General features: G+C 38.7%; 1 protein-coding gene and 1 pseudogene across 2 annotated transcripts in view; one reads left to right on the top strand and one right to left on the bottom strand.

Annotated features, from left to right (window-relative positions):
* Positions 1-2,550: 2,550 nt before the first annotated feature.
* Positions 2,551-11,661, bottom strand: part of ZHX1 (zinc fingers and homeoboxes 1) — a 24,258-nt gene continuing 15,147 nt past the window's right edge. For both annotated transcript variants that reach the window (XM_012722994.1, XM_004679607.2), the window contains 2 exons: positions 6,851-9,729; positions 2,551-4,387 (listed from right to left, as the gene is read on the bottom strand). In XM_012722994.1, the coding sequence (XP_012578448.1) occupies positions 6,854-9,505 (2,652 nt within the window). In that variant the 5' untranslated portion in view covers positions 9,506-9,729 and the 3' untranslated portion in view covers positions 2,551-4,387; positions 6,851-6,853. The remainder of the gene's footprint in view (positions 4,388-6,850; positions 9,730-11,661) is intronic.
* LOC101633621 overlaps positions 11,508-11,661 on the top strand; it is a 1,774-nt pseudogene continuing 1,620 nt past the window's right edge.

Here is an 11,661-nt window from a genome sequence, read left to right as displayed (position 1 = left end):
GCCAGTAATGAACAATCCAGAAAGGAAATTAAGAAGACAGCTCCATTAACAGTTGCATCTAACACAAACAAACAAACAAACAAAAAAAAACAGACCTATAAATAAAGGAGGTTAAAAAATTGCATATTAAAAACTAGAAAGCATTGCTGAAAGAAATTAAAGGCTAAATAAATATAAAGACATCCTATGTTAATAGATAGGAATATTTAATATTGTTAAGATGCCAACACTACCCAAAGCAATCTATAGATTCAAAATAACTCCATAGTTAATAATGCAAACTTGCAACAACTCTTTTTTGCATAAATGGAAATGCCAACCTTCAAATTTATATGGAATTGTGAGAGGCCCTAAATAGACAAAAAAAATCTTGAAAAACAGAAAACGGGATTCATGATTTGAAAACTTAACACAAAGTTCCAATAATCAAAACAGTGTGGTATACTGACATAGACATATAGACCAACAGAATAGAACTGAGAACCCAGAAATAAACCTTCATATATATAGCCAATGGAGTAAGAGAGTTCTTCAAAAGATGGTGCCTACATAACTGGAGTGCCACATGCAGGGGCATGAAATTGAACCTCTTACCTCATACCACAAAAAATTTACTCACAATGGATTAATGTCCTAAATATAAGAACTAAAATTACAAAGCCTTTAAAAGACAAAGTAAATCATAATGACCTTGGGTTTGGCAATGGATTCTTACATACACATCAAAAGCATAAACTACTAAAGTAAAAGTGGATACCTTGGCCTTCATCAAAATTAAAATTGTGCTTCAAAGGACATTATCAATAAAGTGAAAAATCACCTACAGGAGGACAGAAAATACACTCACTTCTTATTATTCACATAGTTATATTCTATAAAATCATCACCAGCACTAAATAAGTGAATACTGAACAAATGTTCCTAGGTTAAGATCTTAGGAGATTCTAGTGACACTTGTTATCAGTTGATCAATACTTAACCTTTTAAAATGTGTGTTTCTGTTGAAAGACACCTTATTTAATTTATTTAATTTTCCTGGTGTTTTGTTCACACTGAATTCAGTCAACAGCACTGTATCTCATGCCTGAATGAAATTACCTGGCAGTTATGTTCTCCACCAAGCACCTCACAACCTTCACCAACAAAAAGCCCCAAATATGAAAAATATTGTATGACTATCTTGCCAATAAATAAAAAGTATGTAAGGGCACGTGAGTGATTTGGTGATGGGAAGCCCATGGGGATTATAACTGAGATGGAAAAAGGCACAAAACAATGTAAAAATAAACTATTATATTGAAAGAAAGACAGGAAGGAAGGAAAGGAAGGAGAGAGAGAGAAAGAGAAAGATATGGCACTAAACAGACTTCCTGAAGATGCGTCCTTCCAAGGTGAGGACTGAGCCAGCAGGGTTCAGCCCTTCTAGTCACCTCAGCTGGGAATGCAAATTCCTGCCCCTGTGTGCATGGGCCCTAGTGAGCACAAAAGTGCTGTGTCGACTTTGGGGTGTACAGATACATCTTAATGAATAGGCAAGTTATCATACAGAATTTGCAAATCACATAGGTATAACATCTAGAAAATATAGAGAACCTTTAAATGGTACAACAAAAAGACAACTCAATTGAAAACTGAGCAAAGGACTTGATAAACGTTTCTCCAAAAAGATAAATGGTCTATAACCACATGAAAAGATGCTCAACATCATTAGTCATTACGGAAGCACAAATCAAAACCACATTGAGATATTCTCTCACATCTACTAGGATGGTGGTAATTTCAAAAACTGAAGACCTATTTGGTGGCCTAGGGCTTAAGCATCAGCATTATAACCACTAGGCTCTGAGTTTGATCCCCAGCCAGGGAGCTGACCCACATGGCACAGCAGACCTCTCCTATCTCGCCCGCTGCTCCCCTCAGCAGAGTACTTCAGTAGATCTTCCTGTGCTCTCCACTCTGTCTCTGGTGAATCCTCTCACCCCCTGCACTTCTGGTCTACATCCCAGTTTTCTAGAAAATAAGTAAGTATATATGTGTGTGTGTATATATATATATATATTTTTTTTTTTTAATTTCAAAAACTGAAAAAGGCAAGGAAGGATGGGAGAAATTGGAATCTTAATGTGGCAGGTGCACACATTAAGGAATATTCGTCATACAAAGTAATGTCTTCTTGGTACATGCTTCAACATGGATGAAACTTGAAAACATTATTAAGTCAGACACCAAACAAGAAGTATTGTAAAATTCCACTTATTTGAAACATCAAGGATAGGCAAATTCATAGAAACAGAAAGTGGATTAAAGGTTACCAGGAGCTGGGGGGAGAAGGGAATGGGTACTTATTGCTTAATGGTTACAGCGTTTCTGTTTGGGATGACAAAAAAGTGTTGGAAATAGTGATGACAGGTTGCCCAACACCATGAATATGAATATAATTAATACCATTGAATTATACACTTAAAAATGGGTAGTACGGCAAATTATACACATTTGATCATCAAAAAAAAAATCAGTTAATGGGAAAAAAAAATCACTGAAAACTACAAATCACTGCTGACTTTTATTTTGTATTTAAGGATACAATAAACCAGGAGAGGAGAGTTCTTTTGCTCTGTCAAATAAATATATTTAAAAGCTAGCAAACATCAGAGCAGTTTTAAGAGCCAAGCCTAAAAAAGGGGGAGGGGTGTCGCGGAATTATTAGTAGTTATTTACAGCTACACAAAGTTAACATATTGCAAGGGAGACATAATTTAAATATATTCAAAGGCTTCATTACCAATACTCTATATTTCAAGATTTCAAAACATTAAAATTATAGTCAAACAAAACTCAGACCACATAAGCAATGGTATTAAAAAAGGAATGATTTAATCATTATAATACAGAGTGCCTTAAGAAGTTTTTAAACATGTAAAAGAAAGACTAGTTTAGTGCATTAAGTTGTTACAGTCTTTACATTGCTTCTTTTAAAAAAAGTTAACAGTAGTATGAAAAAGCCACCCACAAAGCCAGCTGTCTGAGTGAAGAAATGAGCTAAGTTGCAGCATTTTGGAATTACTAATAAAGCTGTAGTCAAAAAATAAAAAGTTTATAAAAATGAAAGCAGCATGCATATTCAAGGCTTTTTCCATAACATTTTCATTAGCTGACAAACATTTAGGTAAAAACAAGAGCTTAATATTTATTATTCATTAAATTAGATAAAATAAACTGGCCAAGCCCACTACATCTGGTCATTCAGAAAAACATTTTAAAATCCAAAGCTAAATAAAACTAAACATTTCTTCTATGAAGAAAGCACATTTTGAAAAATGGTCCTATACACACCAAAGAAAGGGTCCTTCTCAACATGAATGAACAGCACCGGTCTTCACAAAGTTTGTAAGTTAGGATGAACGTTCAGCCTCAGGATATGGAAGAGTTACCAATTAATAATACTCCCATGACTCCTAAGTGAAAAGCGAACTTTCAACTCACTATGCTCAATCCAGGATTTTTCCTCTGTCCACTGAAACCGCCATACAGAGTATGAGTTCGCTGACATATAATTCGTAAAAATCTGAGCTGACGCTTGTATAAACACTTCTATTTCCATATGATTATAAGAAAACACTAAGTATATCTTCGTTAGGTGATTCTTTTTCACATTTTTGGTACAAGATTAATTTCAGAGTTTCACCCTATCCAAATTCCCTTCTTCAGTATTTTATTGAGTAAATCATCTTCCAATGCAAAAAGTAACAGAAGTAGTAATAATTAGGAATGTATTCAAAGAGCCAACTCAGGGTCATGATACCATAAAATCGCACTGTTCCAAAATATGTCAATAGGCTGTTTTTTCACTTACATTGAAATTATATAAGCCCGCGCACAACTTTTATAGTGCAAGGCCTAATGAAACACAGAAATAAATCCGGTTCTTCTTTTCCCACTTCTAACAATTTGTACTGTAAACTGTTTGGTCACTCAAAGCTACAAGCTTAATCACATATCAAAGAATACAGGCACAGAGCCCATGGTACTGGACATACAGTATAAGTTGGACAAAAAATAAGAACAAGCTCTAGTGGTCATCACACCCCCTCAGAAAGTCTAAGACCCAGAATGTCCATCATATCAGAATAAAAATGTTCTGTATGAAAATCTGCATTTTTACAAGTTGTTTTTTGATTAGTGTTCTATTTACATCGCAGAACTTCCACCAACTGCAGTAGTTTAACTTTGGCACAACAGTAAGTTCCATTTCTTTTGGGGATTGGATCCTATTTTTGAGAATGTGTATGTCTCACAACAGTTTCAGTGTCATCAAAAAGTGGGCCCATTCACAGTAAGTCAGACATCTTGAGTTGAAGAATTGATTCTCTTCCAACATTTTAGGCAGCTATAAAAGAAAAATAAAATAAAAAACTAAAATTTTAAAGCAAACCATATTTTAATGTTCACCACTTTTAGAAACAAAAATGACAATAAATTAGCCATGAAAATTTACCCTCTGTGTTCTTACTAATTGTGAGATGACATGTCACGTGCCTCTGATGCCCTGGATTTTGTGTGCAACTCTTACATGTGTTCTGCATATATCACTCTTACATGGAAATTTTTTACCTACACATAATAATTTATAAGAAAATTATTACATTTCCTTCTCAGAGTATGTTTATTTGTAATAAGCAGACTATGACATGTGAATCTTGCGATTTTTTCTATTTATATAAAAAACTGACTGTGTAAAAGATAAATGTATCTCACTTTCTATAACAACCACTTTGGAAAGGTTTTGGCTGCTTTTGTTCTTACAAACTCAACCATATTTAAAGGAAATTTATGGTGAATCCTTTCATAAAATGAAAAATTACTATGTAAAGACAACGATCAATTTGTTAATTCATGTGTTTTACAAATTTAGAATAACTTATTTTTGCATGTTGTGAAAGCAAAAACATGTCTGTATTCACACCACAAAACCAGATGAACAATTTTTTTAAAACTATGGCTTTGTGTAAATTTTCTGACCAGAGTATCCATTAGTATACTAATAGGTAACATAAGAAATAACCACAGACCTTAACATAAGATGGACTGAATGATACAAAGTAGCTCATACTACTTTTAGGAGATGCAGCAGTTGCCTACAAAATCACAGAGCGGTTACTCCAACAATGTATTTGCAGCAACAAATTTGTTGACTTAATCTTGGCTGAGCACACATTCTTGTGTTTAGCCATAAAAAAAAGGCCTGGTAAAAATATTTTATGTATCTGGGTCAGAAGAAAGCCTGTCTTCAAAATTTCTGTCATTAGGAAACACTGGTTACAATTCGGATAAAGCTATACAATACCGTTTAACTTCTTGTCGCTCACAAAGACACACTGTGGCCTGGGGCCTGGAAGGAGACTTATTCTAAAATAGGCACATTTTAGTTTCATCTGCTTTCCTGCCAGAAAAAAACATGTATGAAGAGAAAACCTGACAAAGGATTGCTGAGCAATAAGAATCGTGCCTAGTACAGTAAGCTCTCTATGGATAACTGTGCAAACAAAATAAAGTCAGAGAGAAAGACACAGAGGAATTACGGAAATATTGCACAGGAAAAAGAAAAAAGCACAAAAGTAGTTAAATGGGTTAGAAGCACGAAAGGTTCAAGAAATATGCTGGTAAGTAGAGTAATAATGGAAGTCTGTGCTTAATTTCTTCCCTTACTCTGTGAGATATACCAGACTTGCATATACCAGACTGAATTCCTGATAATTCCTGACACTTCGGGACCACTTTTGGATTTCTGATAGCTATAAGCAAACATTTCATGATAACTGTACTGTTCTCCAAAAAGTACAGTCTTTACCCCCAGAAAACTTCAAAAGAAAAGAGTAGACAAAATAGATCTAGGCGACCCAACTCCAGAAGTATTAGGAATTGAAGTCCTAAATCCAAATCAATACCTGATTTGCAACTACAGTGAATTTTTAATTTTTCCAGTCTCTGCAGAATGAAGAGTGAAGGACGAAGCAAAATCTTTCAAAGGTAAAGCTTCTTTACTCGCAATTGTATGATTAGAATATACGGTTAAGCACATACAGTGTTTCTGCGGGTAGCGGGCCTGTCTTATATCAAAGAATGAAAAGACATTTTAAGCAATTAAATTAATTTAATATCCAATCTGTTATTTACCTTTTGATCTATAAGACAGAAATTATTTATATTGCAGTTTTCAAAAACAGATGCCACTTAAACAAACAGGAATTTATATATAGCCTAGAACAGACCTTTGGCTCTTAATGGAACAAAATGAGTATTTTTAACACAGAAAGCATTTAAAACTCTAGTTGAAAATCTAGTAGTTTAGAGGGAAATGGAATGAAGAAAAAGATATCCATGTCCGCCTAGTTTCCTACAGCTGAGCAACCCTCTCCCCTCACCCCTCTGGTCTTTCCTTCAGGATACTTAGCCCTTCCTTTTAGTTTTCGTTTTGGAATTCTTTCCTTACATGGGCAAAACATGAAGCTTTCGTGAAGGGAGGTCTGTAAAAAGTACATCTTAGTTACCTTTAGTAGTCTGTGAATTCCCACCCCTCCAGCCAGCCTCCCTTCCTAGAGAATGGGTAACTTTCCCTTAAAACAAGGTAAGACATTTTTCATATAAAACAAATAATTCCGGTCACACGAAACTTGACACAACGTAACATAATCAAGCTGCACATGAGAACGTGTACCTCGTGGCTCTGCTCGAGGCACCGAGCCCTCTTACCAGGTAAAAGACAGACTTTCAGAAGGAAACGACCAAAAGGGAAGAGGGTCGATACAGGGGACGTGGTCGATGAACACAGACTTAGCATTACAGAACTTACATTTCAGTCATCTGATTTAGAAAGCTTCCGCTTCACATGCCGCGGGGGTTCCCAAGTGTCACTGTCATCTGTCTCTTCTTCGTCTTCTTCCTGCTCATCAACCACTTCCTCTTCCTCCTCGTTTTCCTCAAATAGTTCTAAACCTAACTCTGATCTTCTCTGTCTCTCGGCAAACCACTCTCTGACCTGCTCGTAGCCCATGTGTGATTTGTTAACGAGTTCATCAAGGTCTTGTTCGTTAAGAAATTTGTGCTTCAGGTAATAATCCTTAAGGATCGCAGTTCCAGTTTTAAATTTGATGAGCGATGGCCCCCTGTCCCAGCTGTTCATCCTCTTGCTTCCTCGCGGCCGACCTCGTGGCCTTCCTCGGCCCCTTCCTTTGGGCCTGCCCCGCCCCCGCCTCCTCAGGGAAGACAGCCCGTTCATGCCGCTCGAGCCCGAGCTCTGGTAGCAGTAGTACCATTTTAAGTTTCCATTTTTCCAAGCGTAACGGGTGTCTCCAAACCAGCTAACTATGTCCGTCCTGGCAAGCCCACTTTCTTCAGCCAACTTGTCGTATTCTTCCGGCGAAGGCCACTGCGTTCGGACAAATGCGCTTTTCAGCATGTGCAACTGCTCGGGGGATTTCTTACAGACCTTGCCTGAGCCCCCCGACTTCGGGGCACCAGAGTCGTCCCCCGGAGACGCCTCTCCAGCCTCTCCAGGCTCTCCAGCCTCTCCAGCGTCTTCTTTGGAACTACCTGCAGTACCTTCGTCTGTTTCCATTTTCTCTTCCTTTAAAGCTTTCGATTTATTCTTCTCTGTAAACCAAGCATCGATTTCCCTTCTGGTAAGTTTGGTTTGGGCCCTTAACCTATTCAGCTCTTCTTCTGTAAGTACCGAGCTGTTGAGAAAACTTGCCTGAAGAGCCCGGAGCTGCTCCTCCGTTTTCTCCTTAAACTTCTGGGGAGTAAAGTCAGGAAAAGGGTTCCAGGATTGTTTCTGCTGTGAAGTAGCAGTCGTTGGGGACTCTGTGGTTTCATCACTGGAGTCTATGACGATAGTGGTGGTGGAGGCGTCGTTGAGATGCAAGCACTGATTACTCTTTGAGTTTCTCTGGTTGTACCTGGTGTCACTGAACCATTTTTTAATCTCCCCTTTGGTCAGGCCTGTGATTTTCATAAGTCTGCTAATTTCTGAGTCATGGGGAAACTGATTTTTCAGGTAGCTCACTTTTAATTCTGCCAGTTGCTCTTTAGTCTTTTTGGCCCGAATGCCGAAGGAGTCAGGGTTCGCCAGCGCGGTTTCGTGTTTGACCAGCTGAGCCGGCGGCGGCGCTGCCGCCGTCGCGGGCTTCGTTTCCGCCATGGGCTGTGGGGCCGGTACCTGGCTTTTCTGTAGGTTGGCTGGATTTGGAACCCCCGCTACTGTCAAGGCGATAGGGGCGGTTACTGGCAAGGTGTTGGCTCCAGCTACTTGTGTAAGGACCAGACCTGGCTGCCCAACTATTTGGCATGTCTGTAAAATGGACGGTAGGCCATTGCCCCCTGTGGAAATGTGTGTAGGAATAACCGTGATGGTCTGAGGTACAGTGTGGACCGTTCCGTTGAATTGTTTTCTTCTGGCCTCCTCCACTTCCTCGGGGGTCCAGCTAACGCCATGTTTTAGGCGCTGGGCTGAAAACCATATCTTGATCTGCTCCTCCGTGTATTTCGCTTGAGCAGAAAGAACGGTGATTTCTGACATAGTTGGGTAAGGGAACTTGTTGTAGGTGTTAAGCAAAAGGGGGTTGTTATCCAATGCAGCATTGTAGGAAGGGATGCTATTAACAGGGATTAAGACTTTGGGGATCAAATTGGAGTTCTGCTGTGCTGACACAGCGGTCAGCACCTGTGCCAACCCCGGAAGGACTGCAGCAGGGGTCACCACGGCGCTGGCCGTGTTTGGGTGGACTCTGTTGACAACGGAAGTACTGGTGTTGGATTCAGAAGCTGAAGAACTTGGATTTTGTGCAGTTTCTTCACGGTCTGCTTTGACTTCATTCTCTTTCTCTTCAGGAACATCCTCAGCAGAGTTAGGGTGAACTGTAATCCGTTTATTCTCCGCCTTATTCTTCATCATTTTCATGATAGGAGTTTTACTGATAGATATTCCCGAAGAAGAAACTTCTGGAGATTCTGTTTGTTCTGAATTCTCCTCTTTCACAAAACTGCCATCAAAGGTCAGATCATTTATTGTTTGTTCAAAGATTGTCTGGTTATTTCGTTTCACCATTGTCAACTTAAAATTCTCTTCTCCTGGGTGGTATTTCAGATTATGCTCAGAAAGTGCATCATATCTTTTGGTAAGAAAATTGCATTCGACACAAACGTAGGATGAGTTGAGTACGACATTGGGATGTTCTGAATCCACATGAAAAGTAAACATATTTAGATCTGGAGTTTGAAAAGTACAATATTTACATTCATAGCCACCTTCCACTTTTTTATTTTGCTGATTGTCAGAATCCACAGAATCATGAACTTCTTCATCACTTGAGATGCTCTCGGCTCTGGTGTTTTCCACAGGTGTAAGTACAGGAGGCCCTTCATTCAAATCAGATATCACCTCAAGGTCTGGGTCCTGTTCACTGGCGAGGACCATACAGGGTATTGTTGATTTTCGCCTACTCGCCATTCTCGTGTTCTTGGAAAATCTCAGTGGTGATTCAAAAGCATTGAGGCTTATAATTGTTCGGTATTCTTCATTTGAAAACAATGGCTTTTGCTTCTGCACATTCGTTTTTGTGCTCAACAAGTCTCATTAGCAGCTTTTTCATGGTGCAATCAAGTAAAGAGCTTATTGTTGGCAGATAAAATACTGGTGAACTGCTGAAATTTTTGAAGCACAACTCCAATCACCTACATTAAAATAAATTTTAAAAATGTATTTAAATGAATGATTATGATTGTTTTAAACAAATCACATTTCACTAATATGAAGCTGTTGAATACCTAAACTATAAAGATCTAGAATAAAATAACAGCCAGGAAAAAGAATCCTTTAGAAATCAAAATAGATGTCTCCAAGCCAACTCACTGAAGGTCATGTTCTGAACTCATGAGTCAGTCCCTGGGGTTGTTTATTTGGATTTTTCAGCCAGCTGTATATTAGAAGGGAAGGGGAGAGAGCGCTATGAAAAGTGCACTATTATCAATGTGAACTCCGAGTCTACTAACAAGGGAGGGGCTTTAAAACTATAAAAACCAGTCACAGAAGCTTCCCTAGTGGTGCAGGAGGTTAAGCCTCAGCACTATGAAGCTATCGTCAGCCACTGTGACATGAGTTCCATCCCCAGCCAGGGAGCTGACCCACATGGTGCAGCAGACCTCTCCTATTTCGCCTGCTGCTCCCCTCAGCAGTAGATTTCAGTGGATCCACCTGTTCTGCTCCCCGCTTTGTCTCTAGTGAATCCTCTCACTGCCCCCCCCACCAAAGCTCTAGCCTATACCCCAGCCTGGTATGCATTAATAAATTATATATATATATATATATATATATATATATTAAAAACAGTCACAGATATTCAGGAGATAGTGGCTAGAAGGTGTATAAGAAATTCCTATTGTTTAGTTTCAACTTCCCCAAAGTATGTTACATTATAGAAAAAGCGGCATAGATGGTATAGAAATTATCAAAAAATGATCTTCAAAAATATGTCCTCCTATTCAATCTCTACAATGCTTCCAGAATTTATAAAATCTCTCTAATTGTATCAGGTTATGAGAGGTTCCCACTGAGGAACCCAAGCTCCTTGAGGCACAAGTAGTGAGCGCCCCTCCCAAGCCCACCCACACTTTCCTGCCTTCCCTCTCCCGACTCCTACATCTTGGTGCAGCCAAGTGACTTGTGAGGGAGTACAGCCTCTGCCTGCTCCAGGGGTCCTAGTCGTCCTTCACCTTGGCACATCCCTGCTGTTTATTTCCTAGCCTGGCACTCACCCTGTCCCACAATCTATCCACAAGCCTGGTCCATTTATTATAAATGTTTCTCTCCTTCTTTTAAGTAACAGTTTTACTGAGAAACAACAAAGCTCAAAAAACTCTAGACCAAACCAAAAACCTTTCTATCTTCAATCTAACACTCTCCCAGTTATGTTGTTTGGCTGAATTCTCATTTATTCCCCTTTGCATACAAGCCAAAGTTGGGGCTCACTCAATATTTACAAACTTGAACTAAAATGAATAGGAAAACAGTCCTATAGATCTTGTCATGTCCCAAGGACATCACCACAGAGAGCAGGAGCTGAAATTCACAAGAATGACCAACTCATCCAAAAAAAAAAATGCATTTGGTTAATACAAATACACATTAATAATTTCATACCCAGAATACTGAAAGTAAAAACCTGATGTTAAAGCATTAGTTGGTATGAAAGTCTAAACCAAATTAAAATGAACAGAATGAGTAAATGTGCTCACGTATTCTCTAGCATAAATTAGAACTATTTTCATTTGTGAGCACAATTCTTGTCCTATTTGGACTAAGGAGGAAAAGTTTGCCTTAAAGATTTTATTACAAAACAAAGCTAGGTCCTAGTGAAGAAGTACCCTATCTCAGTGAAGGGGAAAACATTTTTAGGAAACAGAACTGAACCAGAAAGAATGCCTTTGGAGGTGGCAAGATCCTCTGTACCAGAATGACTAAAGTAATGCTAATAGCCATCTGATGAATCCACACAACTGATGGAAATTTGAACTCAGTATTTCTTAGTCCCTGATTTTCCAAGTTATAAAGTAAAGTGCTTTACTTGTAATAAGGGAGATGCAAATTAAAACCACAATGAGATACCA

The sequence above is a fragment of the Condylura cristata genome, unplaced genomic scaffold (assembly GCF_000260355.1).
Source record: "Condylura cristata isolate star-nosed mole 26May11 unplaced genomic scaffold, ConCri1.0 scaffold00009, whole genome shotgun sequence".
NCBI classification, from domain to species: domain Eukaryota; kingdom Metazoa; phylum Chordata; class Mammalia; order Eulipotyphla; family Talpidae; genus Condylura; species Condylura cristata.
Note: the sequence above shows the minus strand (reverse complement) of the source record. Positions and strands in the feature narration are given on the sequence as shown.